The 15,827-nt window shown below is 39.2% G+C and overlaps 1 protein-coding gene across 1 annotated transcript; it reads left to right on the forward strand.

Annotated features, from left to right (window-relative positions):
* The first annotated feature begins 702 nt into the window (after positions 1–702).
* LOC134755201 (casein kinase II subunit beta-like) lies at positions 703–14,006 on the forward strand. The gene is made up of 8 exons (XM_063691723.1): positions 703–757; positions 959–1,040; positions 4,218–4,323; positions 5,616–5,718; positions 6,612–6,703; positions 7,459–7,648; positions 7,982–8,073; positions 10,434–14,006. The coding sequence occupies exons 2-7, from the start codon at positions 963–965 to the stop codon at positions 8,070–8,072; spliced, it is 660 nt and encodes a 219-aa protein (XP_063547793.1). The 5' UTR covers positions 703–757; positions 959–962; the 3' UTR covers position 8,073; positions 10,434–14,006.
* The last annotated feature ends 1,821 nt before the right edge of the window (positions 14,007–15,827 follow it).

Raw genomic sequence — 15,827 nt, forward strand, 5'->3', positions numbered from 1 at the left:
AGACCGATGACTGTAATAACATCGAGCTGATCTGTTGATGGGAACCTTAGATGGCCATAGGAACTCTGTGTACGATCGATTTCAATAATAACCTACAACTCTACAACTCTTTCCTACATATAAATAACATCGGAGCTATATAAATTTTGATATCCGCGAAAAACCGATTTGTATGACATTTGACCTTGAATAACTTCTGACGCGCACACGATCTATGCGTCGACTTTTAAGAGAACCTTTAATACGTCATAACGAAGGTGTATACGAGTTTCTAGCTTAGTATCTTTCATTCCGAGGTTGACCCCCTTTTTAGGCTTAAAAAGTTGAAAAATCCCACGACGCCGTCGTGGATTTTTTCGTGGCGCGCCGCCGCCCAATATTTTTCGACCGGCGCGCACGTCTAGTGTGGGGGAGTCCTATACTAGTGAGCATAATATTGTTGCCGCTAAAGTGATGTTCAATTGTTTGCATCATTGACATAGTGTTGTATAAAAATGTTTTTGCATATGAAATATATAAATACTCAGATTCGATATTTATTTCAAATGATCTACAGATCGTACACGCTGTCATAGACAAAAGTGTAAACGTCAAATAAAACTTCGAAAGAGCCAACAAAGTGAACAAAGTCAAACCCTGTCTTTTATCTCTCTCTAAGGAGAGGAACGTCAGCTTTTTAAACGTTAAAACGTCAGTCGTCAAGCGTGGCTAACGTAGTGATTATATGCTCTTTGGCGTGGCTTGAAGGCACTAAAAGGTAAGCATTTCCCATCGATACAAATTCGAATTTCGGTCAGATTAGTTTACGTCTCCGAAAACTTTCAAATTAAATTACCGTAATTTAGTGTTACTTACGCCATGTAATATTATAGCCTTGAAAAGGCCACTTGTTCATAAATTGTGATTAATCAGGTATTCCAAGTGGACTGAAAGAAAAATTGTGGATTCTTAATTGTAGGAAGATGAGTAGCTTAAACTCAGAGGACCAATCATGGATTGCGTGGTTTTGCGGTTTACGAGGGAACGAGTTCTTTTGCGAGGTAAGTCACAAATAAATTATACGACTACCCTATAATCAGGGCCAGATTAACCCTTAGGCACGTGCCTCGGGGCCCCGGCAGCTTAGCGCGCACAAAAAAATAAAAAAATCGTTTCATACGGCCAAAATTCGTAAGTACTTTTTTTATTCTTAATGACTGAAAGTACCCTCAAGAAATGCTATAAAAATTATACTTAGTCATGTTTTAAAAAAAACATGTATTTTACTTTCCTCGTATTAGAAAAGAAAAGAAGAGTATTTAACTCAGGTGAAAGGCACCATTCCAGCCTCGGACTATTGGCGCACTCACTGCGTTCTACCACCTAACTACCTCGGCAGAAATGAGTGCCTTTCATCCCTTGTTAACAATCAACTATAGTATATGTCCACGCAATAAGAGTGAAGAAGACATTGTTCGGCTCGGATTGGCTCGGCTGACACCTGAAGATTGAAACAAACGCAAACTTATTTCCCTGTACTGAACAAGTGAACATGCTGCATACAGAATTGACTGCAAGGGGCCCCGACATGCTTAATCCGGCCCTGACCCTATTTGAATCCGGGCGGTGCCACATTTAGTTACATTTTGTTAAGTACTTATTTCATATATGTGCCATTCTCAACCAAAAGGGTACTTATTGTCGGTTGGCAATAAGGCACTGTTAGGCAATAAGGCATTGAAGCTATATAGCTTCAAATTGAAATCAACCTTATCGACTAGCAACAATGTGGTACCTTTTGGTTGAAAACGTCATATATTTAAAAAAAATTGTGTAATTAAATGTATGTAATTAAAATAGCAAAACAGATCTAAATTCAATACATCTTGAAGCTTGAGCATAGTGATCCAGCGAGGAAATGCTGCCGGCATCCTCGGCACCATGCCACAGGGGCCCATTTTAAACTTAGATTTTCAGTTTTATAGTAGTTTCAGTTTAGTTAATTGTAGCTTATTTGTGTTAGACTTATAGCACAATCGGATTAAGTTTCACCTCGAAATCCTTCCAAAGAGATGAAATTTGGTATGTATGTTAATTAAAGGTCTCTTATTCATGTCCACACTATTTGACATTTGGGGACCTTGAGGAATCGCAGCCATCTTGGAAAATGTGTACCATCCTGGAGAAATTTGCGTTTTACTCTAAATATACGTTCTCTATGAAAATATGGTGTAAGGCAACATTAAAGCTTAATAAATTCTACACAATAAAGTCCTAGATAACTTTGCGGAAAAAATACATCTTGTTATAGAAAATAATAGCTGAATCCAGATTTAGCGCTTATACCCTTTCAGGGGATATTCTCTTAATATGAAACTTGGAGGAATATGAATTCCACTTTTGTCTATACATTTGTACACATTCTACTCCAATATTAACATTTTACTCGACTGCGACTTAAACAGAAAGTAGGGTTATGGGTTTAAATACTGAAAATCAGTACATCCTGTAGCTCAGGATACTGGACAGATTTTTTTAAATGACATATCGGTAGATTCCCCTTGCCCTTCGCAACCTGTTTACACCTGTTTTATTAAAGAGAAATTAATACAGCCGCCTTGAGAGGATTTATTATCCGTTTATTTTAGTAAATTTGTATTGCATAGCACTCGTGTACCAATTATGGATCTACTGATGTCTATTTTATTGACATCCACTCAATAGTTTAGGGGCTAGAAGTAAAAATATGATTTACTATTCGGCGTCCTCTCAAGGCGGCTGTATTAATTTATCTTTAATAAAACAGGTGTAAACAGGTTGTGAAGGGCAAGCGGAATCTACCGATATGTCATTTAAAAAAATCCGTCCAGTATCCTGAGCTACAGGGTGTACTGATTTTCAGTATTTAAACCCATAACCCTACTTTCTGTTTAAGTCGCAGTCGAGTAAAATGTTGATATTGGAGTAGAACGTGTACAAATGTATAGACAAAAGTGGAATTCATATTCCTCCAAGTTTCATATTAAGAGAATATCCCCTGAAAGGGTATAAGCGCTAAATCTGGATTCAGCTATTATTTTCTATAACAAGATGTTTTTTTTCCGCAAAGTTATTTAGGACTTTTTTGTGTAGAATTTAATAAGCTTAAATGTTGCCTTACACCATATTTTCATAGAGAACGTATATTTAGAGTAAAACGCAAATTTCTCCAGGATGGTACACATTTTCCAAGATGGTTGCGATTCCTCGAGGTCCCCATATGTCAAATAGTGTGGACATGAAAAAGAGACCTTTAATTAACATACATACCAAATTTCATCTCTTTGGAAGGATTTCGAGGTGAAACTTAATCCGATTGTGCTATTAGGCCAGGATTACACTTGTAAGTTTTACTTACGTAAGTAGGGACACAGCTATACTACAGAATGAGATATGAATATCGTTACGAGAAAAAATTGAGTGCCTAAATAGTTATGAGCGGTAGTGTATGTGTGTATTATGGCTCCTCTACACTATCGGCGATGAATGCGATGATAGACGATGACTGGCGGGAGTGGCGGGCACGATAGTGTAGAGGGCATACTCGTCAGTCCCCGCCAGTCATCGTCTATCATCGCCTGCGACCCGTGAGTTGTCGGTTTTTGTGCACGCATCAAAGGGAATCGCCGGGTGGTTGCGTTGTACAGACGATCATGTTGATGCTTGCACGATGATTTTGCCGATGATACTATCAACGATCATCGCCGATAGTGTAGAAGAGGCATTAAATAAATATCAGTACACAGCATCTTAAGCACGCTCAAAAATAAAATCCTATAGGCCTATAAAAACTTCTCCCATTCCATTCTGATTTGAATGTTTATTTCAACAATTAAGAGTATAATTATTTTTACTACGTCGGTGGCAAACAAGCATACGGGCCGCCTGATGTTAAGCACTCTCCGTAGCCTATGTACGCCTGCAACTCCAGAGGAGTAACATGCGCGTTGCCGACCCTAACACTCTTCTCCCTCGTTGAGCTCTGGCAACCTTACTCACCGGCAGGAACACACCACTATGAGTAGGGTCTAGTGTTATTTGGCTGCGGTTTTCTGTAAGGTGGAGGTACTTCCCCAGTTGGGCTTGGGCTCTGCTCTAGATCTGGATGACATCCGCTGTGTGCGACGCGTTTTGTTAGAGAGTGAATCTTCTTTACCTAGTACTATTGTTTATTCTGTGCCTTCGGCCCCTGGTTGCAGGTGGACGAGAGCTACATCAACGACAAGTTCAACCTGGTAGGGCTCAATGAGCTGGTGCCGAACTACAGGAAAGCGTTGGACATGATACTAGAGCTCGAGCAGCCGGGTGAGTTTGAATAAATTAATCAATCCTTCTGACACGGCTGCATGCCGCGTTTTTGTTATAGGCACTATTTAGATATTTTTTCGTATTTTACCTTTGTGCGTGTGAAAACGGACCCTTACTACTGTTTATACGTTTAAAAACGTATGGTGTCCTTAGCCATTGGACAAAGCCGAAATGTACATATGCATTAGGGTATTTAGAATCAGTATACCAAGTATCATAACAACCGGTGGAGCGGTTACGAAGGAATTAACAAATTACGATTTTTAAATGAAACCTTTCTTTTACAAAAGAGATGCGTACGTACTATATACCGTATGAATACCGAGGAATCACTTCGGAATGTATTTAAAAACAAACGGATACTCACTCTTACGGGTAGAGACAATCTAAGAGAAAAGTACGAGTAAAAGTATAACCTAATATGTCCAAAGGCAAATAACACGTTGTACTGCAAAAGCGCCTTCTATACTTCCATACGTGTATTTAATGCCCTACCTAACTATATTAAAATTTTAAATGATAACTAATTTAAGTACCAATTAAAAAGGTTTCTTACAGACAATGTATATTATAGTTTAAAGGAATTTTTCGAAGCGATGGAAACAGCAAGTGATATGTATTAGATGCTAAGACCAGTTGTTACATGTATATAGTTATTAATTATTTTTAGGGCTATAAATTGTACCAAAGATAGATATAACTCCGTAATAGTCCATCTATTACGGAGTTATATCTATCTTTCTATCTATCTACAGTCTAAGGAAAAAACGTGCCTCGAAAATCACGAAAATTTGATTCTCGATCAGATGGCGCGACTAGTTTTGGCCTACTCTCGTATAGAGGGCGTTGACTGTTTCGTTTGTTATTTATAATTTTAACGCATACCAGTGAAAGAACATGGGTCAAAATCATATAAAAATAATTAATGCAAATAAAAAAATCATTTATCCATATTTAAATACATTTTAACGTATTTTTATAAATCTTCATTTTTAGTTTTAAAGTATGTCGATAGATGGCAGTGAATTTACAGTGGTTACAAAATTTACTATGACAGTACCGCTCTATCTTATTATATCCTCATTGATTGTACGCTCGAAACGCGCAACTGTTAATACCTTTTGATATAATGAACACCTTTATGTACCTACACAGTTTACAATAAATAAATTACTTACTTACTATCGTAGCTCCATCTCTGCTCCATCCTTCGAGGGGCTGAAACCATTTCTTTCCATACGTGTTTAATTTAACCATTATCTATATACGTAGTTCGTATATGGTTCTAGATGATGACCGGGACGACGATCTGAATAACCTACCTATAGAGAAAATGTCGGAGGCGCAGGTGCTCTACGGACTCATACACGCGCGATACATATTAACCAACAGGTGAGATACGTATTTCGGTTTCGACTCTTGGTTACATATCGCATGCAGCTAACCAATTAGAACTTCGTACCTATATCTTAACAGCACCCTTGTCTCAAGTCGTATTAAGAAACAGACAAGCTTCGTTGAGCATTTTGTGGTCGCCCGAGGCAATGCGGCCGAGGTACGACTAGCTGCTTCGGGCGGTAATTTCCTCGCGAGGTAGCTCGTTCCGTGTGGACCCGCCTGTTAACGTTTGTCATATCTAACAAACCGTTGACAATCGTTTGTCCCTTTCTGTCCGTGACATTTCCTGTTAAAAATTTCCTGTTAAATGTTTCAAACATTGAAGTTCTGAATAGAATGAACAAAAAACTGTAACTTTGTAAAGACAAGGAAAATCTCATATTTTGGACATAGTATAACATAATTAATAACATCTTGGAAGGGAAAATTGACGGCAAAAGGAGCAGAGGAAGGAGAAAGCTAACCTGGAAAGACAACATTAAAAGCTGGAGTTTGTTTAGACTGACATAAGATAAAACCAAGTTCCGTAAGATGGTCGCCGACATCCGCTTTGGATCAACAAGAAGAAGCAGTCATGTTGACAATTTCTGTTTTTTAAAACGAGGCAGAATTTAACAGAATTAATTGCCGAAGACGCGAATTCGCGTCACGAAACTATTTAATCATTTTAGGGTTCCGTACCCAAATGGTAAAAACGGAACCCTATTACTAAGACTCCTCTGTCCGTCTGTGCGTCTGTCTGTCACCAGGCTGTATCTCATGAACCGTGATAGCTAGACCGCTATGCCGCTATAACAACAAATACTAAAAAATACGGAACCCTCGGTGGGCGAGTCTGACTCGCACTTGTCAGTTTTTTTTTATTAAGTAATGTTGTTTGTCAATAGGGGCATAGGACAAATGTTACATAAATATGAAGCCGCCGAATTCGGCCGCTGCCCGCGAGTCTACTGCGAGTCCCAGCCAACGTTGCCACTTGGTAAGTCTACAACCAATATAGTCTGGCCAGTATCGTCTTTACCATAAGGGCACACGGGGCCCGTGCCCAGGGCCCCTTCCTCAGGGGGCCCCGAACGACAGACAGTTATAGTGAGCAACCGAGTCTGGTCGCATCTGGTTTTGTTTAATTCGCTTCTTTACTTTTCAAAAGGGCCCCAAATTCTCGAGGGCCCTGAGTCTGGTGGTATGCCAATAAAATGGTATGTAATCAGTTAAAAAGGCGACAAATCTGAAGACTTTGAAAATGTAGTCTCTTTTAACTTGTGACTATTGTAACGCTTCGTTTGACGACCAGTCTGGCCTAGTGGGTAGTGACCCTGCCTGTGAAGCCGATGGTCCCGGGTTCGAATCCCGGTAAGGGCAATTATTTGTGTGATGAGCACAGATATTTGTTCCTGAGTCATGGTTGTTTTCTATGTATTTAAATATTTATATATTATATATATGTATATCGTTGTCTGAGTACCCACAACACAAGCCTTCTTGAGCTTACCGTGGGTCAAACTGTAAGAATTTCCTCATATTTTTTTTGTCAGTTTATACCGCTTTTAAATTGGCCGCCATATTGGCTTACGTTCTTTCCAATGCGACGAAGGTGCACAAAATATATTTATTTATAATAATAATAAATCCATTTATTTAAGATAACAGAGGTCCAACGCAATCATATTACAATGTAAAAAGCATAATTAAAAATAAAATAATAAATAGTATTTATAAAAGGTTTTCATGCAGGTTTATCAGACACCCGCGGCGAGGCGATGGTGAAGGTGTACTGCCCCAAATGTATGGACGTGTACACGCCGAAGTCGTCGCGCCACCACCACACCGACGGCGCTTACTTCGGCACAGGGTTCCCGCACATGGTGTTCATGGTGCACCCCGAGCTCCGGCCCAAGCGGCCCACCATGCAGTACGTGCCGAGGTTAGACTTTTTGACTGCGGCTGCGCAGAATGACGATCTCTTCTACTTCCTCCTCAGCGAGTATGCCCAACAGGGCATAGGCCTCTTAGAAAAGTTTCTAAAACTTTCGGCACCTGATGCGTACGTGAGTAGACGGAGGCGCCCGCCCCTTTTGGCCATAGTGCACACACGCACTCGTCTGCGCCTACACTCCCCCGTACTGCACTTGTAACACCCCTAGAGTTGCAGGCGTCCATAGGCTACGGTGACCGCTTACCGTCAGGCAGGCTGTACGCTCGTTTGCCACCGACGTGGTATTAAAAAAAGTAATGAGTAAATATTTGATTGTTCCAGAATAAACGGCTTCAAGATCCACCCCCTAGCTTACCAGTTCCAACTGCAAGCGTCGAGCACGTTCCAGATGCCATCTAATTGCCCGTACTAATGTTAGTCACTTGCTTCTAGTTACTAAACTACTGGCACAGTCACCTCGCATGCTTGATGTAATTAAAGCCTCATAAGATTCTATTTGGCCCTGAGATAGTGTCACTACTACAGGGTAGTGCATAATTATTTTCCATCGTATTTTCTCGGAAACGTTCGTATTTGTCATGCTACTTCAGTCAACCCCAGTACTTTTTGTGCCGAGACTGACTGAAATAGTACACGTTTGTAAGTTTCCTTGAAAATACGATGGAAAATAATTATTCACTACATAGTACATAGTACTACTATACTTAGGTTAGGCAAGTGCTTACGTTATGTATAGTCAAATGAAATGTCAGTATCTGAAGCGTCTGTCGTCGTCCGCTATCTGTCGTGAACTAGTCGTCAACTGGTCTTGTGATTGTCATGTCTAATTTTGAATTTAAATGTCGGTTGTTCGAATATTCCTAATATGTATGTTAGTCAGCCAGTCAGTCAGTCGGTCTATGTCAGGTCGCCACGGAGGTTAGAAGCCCCGACAGTACCGATCATGTCAACGATCAATTTCAAAACATTATTTATGGGAATGCTACCCATTCTTCGTCCTTTTTGGATGTAAATATTTTATTGCATTCTACTCGTAATATTTTTTCTTGCATCTTCGGGAATCTTTTTTAGAATTATTATATTGTGATATCTTCACATTCGATGACTTTCAACGTCTGTTGTCAAATATATAAGCGAAGGCCAAATACAATCTTGTCAGGCTATACCATACTACTACAAGATCCAACTCCAAGCCTCTAGAACTTCTTATTCGAGTTGCTGCTCAGAAAATCCCTGTACAAAGGTTAGTCACTTGCTTCTAGTTACTGAACTGCTGGCACAAGATCCAGCCCTGGCGGACCAGGCCTTCCAACACCTTCGGGATTCTGGTTACCATTATTTTGATATGCTTTTAGTTATGAAATTCCCATGAATTTTACCGTTGTGTAGGGATGGCAGCTGTCAAAGGTTGTTATAGATGGCGTCAGCATTGGTTTGGCATAAATTTTAAATTTAATGTTTGTAAAATTGTATTGTTTTGGAAGTTTCATAGTTATTTTCTCTTTCATAGTTGCTTTCTAGAATTATGATCTCAGTCGCCAGTTGGTATTGCGGCAAGCGTAGGCACAAGGTATACACGCGGTATGCGTCGTTGTGTGATTAAGTTGCTTAAAAACAGTACTGAGCGGTCGGCAAACGGCCGTCAATCTGGTGTCGCTGGGCGAGGTAATTCGAGTCGGGGCGGGGCGGTGCGTGGCCGTTCCGTATGATAATACTATTAATTATTCTGTGGTATAGAGGCTCTGACCCGAAAAGTCTTCACTTCTAACACTTTTTGCCATAGTATACCAAAATGCTGTCTTTATAGTCGTTACAAGTGCATTTCGTCAGGTGACAACCAAAACTCGCTAATTACCGCCATCGCGCCACAAGTTCATAGCCATAGTGAATCATATTAGTACTCTAATAAGGTTGATTTTTGTTTAATTTGAGTTTTGGTGGTGTCACCTGACGATTTTATATTGAATAGTTTCGGGCCACGGGTACTTCAAAACAAAATACATTTATACTCAATGTCTTACGTTGGTTTATATTTGGGGCGTATATTGAATTTCTGGCCAAATCTGCAGCTAGACGATTGGGCGTCCTCTCCAAGGTCAAGCGGTACTTCACACCGGGGCAGCTTCTTCAGCTTTACGTAGCTCAAGTCCGGTCGTGTATGGAGTACTGCAGCCACCTTTGGGATGGATCCGCCAAATATCAGTTAGCCGCCTTAGATTCCATAGACAAACGCGCTAGGAAGCTTATTGGAGATGCGGGATTGGTAGAGGCTAGACTGCAGAACCTTGAACCCGTAGAAAGGTAGCTTGTTTATCGGTATTCTACAGGATACATTTCGGGGAGTGTGCGATGGGATTACATAATCTAATCCCCCCATCTCCATTCTGCCACCGTGGGACTAGACGCGGACTTGCGTTTCACCCTTACGTCGTTACTCTGCCACTGATTCGTACTAAGCGCTATGCATCCAGCTTTATCATGCGAACGGTTAAGGAGTGGAATTCACTTCCTGCAAATCTATTCCCAGTCCACTATAACTTGGATCTTTTTAAATCGAGAGTGAATAGACATCTTTTAGGTAAGCATGATCCATCCTAGACTGCATCGGCACTTACCATCAGGTGAGATTGCGGTCAAATGCTTGCCTTTTCGTAATAAAAAAAACCAGTCAATTTTTCTAATGTGGTGAAATATACAGGGTGTAAAAACAGTATCTTTAAAAAAAATAATTAATTGTGCGTTCGGCTTCACTGTCCTGTCCTTCTTCTTTCAGAATGCGGTCGAGCGAGGCCGTACAATCTGTCGAAGAAAAAAATACGCCTCGCGCTGGCCGTCGTCGCAGCAAGTCTGGCCGAAGTAGGACACTACGAGTGAACCTCTAACTCTGTCTCTTTTATCTGTTTTATACATCGAAGGTGTTAGGTCCATACAGAACGAGCCGAGAACGGAGGAAATTGCTGCGCGATTTGGGAGGACTTGCCTCGCTTTTCTTTGTTTCGAGCAACGAGCGAGGCATGTCTTGGTAGACCGCGCGGCAAAGTGTTGATTAATGGTATCAGTCGATCAAGTTTGTTGTGAGTATCACATGTATAGTATTTACACACGGTGGCTAAAAAATAAGTGCATTCCCGTTGCCAGGGTGGTTTTGGGATTACACTGAGCAACTTTTGCTATGGGACCAACACCGAAATCGCGAAAAAAAATTTGGCTGTTTACATTTTGGCTGGCCCTTTTTCTATGGGAGGGTAAAAAAATTTTTCGCGATTTCCTGGTTGGTCCCATGACCTGACTACAAAACCTCAAATGGCGACTGATTTATTTAAATGTTTTGTTAGGTACATATTTTAAATATCTTTAAATTTGTTAATTGTTGAAAAAATATATATACGCATGATGAATGCATTAAAAAACCTTAGAAATAAAGACTGTATCGTTTATTATATATACGGATAAAACATGATCTTACTGTTGATATGTGTATTATTTTGTATTGCTATGTTCTAAGGGTATGATCTAAGGGTATTTTTTAGCCATATCTGATATAAGAAGGATTAAATTTTTCTTAATTTTAGGGACTTTATAATGCTTTCAATACGTCTAGCAAATACATTTCGGACAAGCCTATCGAGCTTAATTTGAGACTATATATTTCACTGACTCGAGTCGAGCTTCCAGGACGAAATGTGTACTGTGGTTACCAGTACCATTTGACACTGGGTTAACTGTTTCGGTTGACCCCGGGTTAGTGGGGTGCAAGTGACGCTAAGTAAAGTTGTATTTATAGTAAACGATACAGTCCTTATACTCTCGAATTTGGTCAAAATGTTTTCAATAGTTAGTGATCGTTGATCGCTATACTATTAATTTAAAATGTTATTTTATTATACAGGGTGCTTTTTTGGAATGGCATTGTATCTCATGGGGCATACGTCTATCTTATACTGTTTAAATAAATAAAAATATCTTCATGGGTCAATACCGTGGCTGTGACTTTGCTTACCCTGTATAATATTCTAGTTTGCTTCTAGGAAATGTATCTAGATTATTTTATATGTATAACATAGATTGCCTAGCTTGCTAAATACTCACTACTTAATTAGTACTTGTAGATTATTTATTACATTGTAGTCCGATGGTTCATATTTTTGTGAAAAATACATAAGGGTCTCCGGCAAGCTCGATTCTCCATACAAACGTAGTTCCGCTCTCATTTTAAAACGACTAGCTAGATTGATCTGAAACTTTGTACTTACAATAGAATAAGGTATATCTATGTCTGTAATTAGTTTATGTAGGTTTAGTTAAAAAAATTCAGCGAATTTAAGTTTTTCGTACTAGACTTGTTATTGCTATATTTCATTTGTTTTATAAACTGGAGCTATATAAACTAATTACAGACCTAGATATACCTAATGTCATTGTATGTGCAAAGTTTCATTACAATCCAACACGTAGTTTTAAAATGAGAGCGGAACTACGTTTGTATGAAAAGGTGCAATTCGGCCGAGCTTGCCGAATACTCATAAGTTAGCTACACACCTACAGTCGAGTTCATAAATATGTATACATTTTTTCACCTCAATCTATTGCGATAAGGTGATTGTTATTTGTTTTACAAGGGGGCAAAGTTGTTGTTTAACTTCACGTTCTAATATTGACACCCCCAGGTAGCAAAGTGACGTCGCTGACGTCATAATGAAGTATAAATGCTACTTGCGGAGCCTTTATGATGCTATTTTTAAATAATTATGTGTAACGTAGCTTAAAAGTTTTCAATATTCCTAACAAAATTTTGTTTGGTTTGAATTTGACATTGCTCAATAATCAGCAAAATTCAATGTATGAAAATCACAGTTTTCATAAAATGCTCCATACAAAACGCCAATTTCACAGTAAAGTACCTTTAATAATCTGATTAGTGTTTCGTGTGTAGCACTTAATTGTTAATGTATAATTGTACTAAGCTCTAGTGAATAAAAGAATATAAAAAAAGGCCAAAACACTTAGTGAGAGGAATAATCAGGGTCAAAGAAATTTATGTATCGTATTAATTAAGTCAAATTAGTGGTTAGTCTGCACCCGTTTCTTTATCTTTATACAACGTGTAATGTAAAAGGGCTCACTGACTATCAGTCCGCCGGACGATATCGACCTGTCAGTTGTTCGGCACTGTCAAATTTTTGTTCTAACTGACAGGCCGATATCGTCCGGCGGACTAATAGTCAGTGGGCCCCTTTACAACTATATTTTCCAACAGGCCATTAGCGTTACGTGTTGTAAATTAGTGGCATTATTAATAATCTGTAATTTAGACTTATGTATTTGTAAGAAAGGGATAAAACATAATTTAACTAAATCAGGTTTTATAAATAAGGGGGTAGATCCATAAGGTCGATACGGGTATTTGTAAGAAAGGGATAAAACATAATTTAACTAAATCAGGTTTTATAAATAAGGGGGAGATCCATAAGGTCGATACGGGTAAGTGTAGCTGGCCTTGTTACCGGGGCCTGTTTAAACACTAACCCTTTTCCAAAATCAAAATGTATTCCAATTAATCCAGCTTTGATGATTTATTAGAAGACAAATCATATTTACCGAAAGTGCAATCTAATTTGAACTTTAAATCGTAATGCTGAAGTTGAAATTCTATTGGCGCGTATGTGGTCGATAAATAAATCTTACTGTGCCTGGAAAAGGATTATAGAACGTATCATCATTGTCCGCCGGCCTATTGATGCAACGGATATCCGGTCATTATCCGGTAACCGGACTATCCGGTCATATTTTTACTATCCGGTTGGATACCGAATAGTTGCGTAGTATCCGGCCGGATACCTGATAGTAATTAAGCACGATATTTATGAATAACATATGCACTAAACACTCGAAACATTATATAAATAACGGAACAAAGTTAACTATCTAAGCACTTGCAACGAAAACATTGAAATACGTACAACGAAAACTGTAACGTGCCGCTATTCAATACGCACTGTGTGAGAATTTAGTAATTTAGTTTACTTTTCTATCAACGAATGCCTTATAACAAGAAACAAGTTTCAACCGGCACCAAACTATGCGCACGCGCGCTATCTAATTTTCTCTAATTCGGCGGGCCCGCCGGCCGGATATCCGGTATTTGACCAAACCACAATCCGTTGTATCTCTACTTGTAACCAATAAGTATGCCTTCACTGTGAACTTGACTTTCTAAGTTGGAACGATCTGATTTGTTATGGCTAGGCCGGTGGACAATTATATGTTTACTGCATTTTTACGCGAACGAACTCTAAGGGTTTCCCGACATATGTCGACGCGGAATCGGCAAAATCCGATAGAAAAAAACCTTTATGTCTGTGCAATAAGAGCGAAAAAGTCCTCATTCGACTCGGCTCGCATCGGCCGACGCCTGCCGACGTGCCGTCGCCTCTTTCGCTCTTATTGCGCAGACAAAGGTTTTTTCTATTTTTGCCGATTCCGCGTCGACATATGTAGGGGAACCCTAATTAGTGACTGGTGCGAATTCATGCATTGCTACTAAACGCAAGTGTATGAACTCGCAATAAACAATGTGTAGAAAGGCCCCAATTTGAAGGCCCAGTCACACTTACCCCGCAGACACACTTATCCGTATTTATCTTACAGATATTTTTCGAGCTAACAATATAATAGTTATATCTTGTTGGATCTCATGTAGCTCGTAGGTAAAACCTAAATAAATACGGCCTCAAAAATATCGGCCCCGAATAGTTTCCATCCTACTTTTGTGATATCAATGTGATACTCATTAATGTCGTACAAACGTATTTAAAATTTGCCGTGATCTCTACATTTTAGGATATTAAGTATAATTAAGCACTTTATATATATAGGTGATCTAATTGTGACGTTTTCAATCAAAAGGTACCACATTGTCGTTTATCATAAGGAAGAAAATTGCTTGTATACGAAAAATCTGTCAGAGCGTCCTTACGGCAAGCGACAATGTGGTACCTTTTGCTTGAAAACGACACAATTTATTGTATATCTATGTACAGTAGGACCTCGTTAAACCGGACGGGTAAAACATCGGCCGTTGACGGATTACAGAGATTTCCGGATTAACTTCAAATTTTTTTGAGTAAAAATAAAACACTAAAAATTTGTAATAACAAAACTTCCGTGAGACACTTCGAAATATTTCGAGCGTTTTTCGACTTAAAATACGTGAGTTTATATATTCTTAATATATTTAACACGAAAAATTGTGACGTTTTCAATCAAGAGGTATCACATTGTCGCTTACCATATCTAAGGAAGAAAAATGCTTGTATGTTTATACGAAAAACCTGTCAGAGCGTCCTTATGGCAAGCGACAATGTGGTACCTTTTGCTTGAAAACGACACAATTATTGATGATGATAGTATAGATAGATAGTCACAGAAGCACACAAAGAATTGTTATCTCTGTGTTAACATCTAACTTTTATTAAACTTAGGCCAGGATTACACTCGTAAGTTTTACTTACGTAAGTAGGGACACAGCTATACTACAGAATGAGATATGAATATCGTTATCTCATTCTAGCAAATAGCTTTCTCCCTACTTACGTAAGTAAAACTTACGAGTGTAATCCTGGCCTTATGATATAAATTACTAGCTGTAAAATAATCAGCTAAATTCTGTTCTGCTTTACATTTTTGCACTTCATTTCAAAAGCACTTAGTCGGGGAAGAAATTTCAAAATTTCGTCACTATTAAATTAGTTTTCTTCAGCCTTCGACCATCCGGATTAGCGAGATGCCGGATTAGCGAGGCTCTACTGTACTTAAATTATTCCTGCGTGGGTGATGGTGCCCCGTGGTTGTTTAAATGCAGTCAAATACCCTATTGTTTATGCCTTATTTCTTTTACAATATTATACAGCAAGAGCCCTTGACGGTCTTAGCACAGGGCGGACACGCTATACATCAAAAATCCCTTGTGTGTCTATGTGTGAACGGCACGTCTGTACACGCGGCATGCGTCATAGTGTGAGTAAGTTGCTTAAAAATAGTACTGAGCGGCCGGCAAACAACCGTCAATCTGCTGTCGCGGGGCGAGGTAATTCGAGTCGGGGCGGGGCGGTGCGTGGCCGTTCTGTATCATAATACTATTACTTATTCTGTGCTCTTAGTATGAGCT

Source organism: Cydia strobilella, chromosome Z (genome assembly GCF_947568885.1).
Source record: "Cydia strobilella chromosome Z, ilCydStro3.1, whole genome shotgun sequence".
Taxonomy (NCBI): domain Eukaryota; kingdom Metazoa; phylum Arthropoda; class Insecta; order Lepidoptera; family Tortricidae; genus Cydia; species Cydia strobilella.

Excerpts from the sequence above, each read along its gene's own strand:
- LOC134755201 (XM_063691723.1), top strand. The coding sequence starts at position 963 with ATGAGTAGCTTAAACTCAGAGGACCAATCATGGATTGCGTGGTTTTGC. Across the intron at positions 1,041-4,217 it reads GGAACGAGTTCTTTTGCGAG|GTGGACGAGAGCTACATCAA; the intron begins GTAAGTCACAAA and ends CCCTGGTTGCAG. Across the intron at positions 6,704-7,458 it reads CCAGCCAACGTTGCCACTTG|GTTTATCAGACACCCGCGGC; the intron begins GTAAGTCTACAA and ends GTTTTCATGCAG.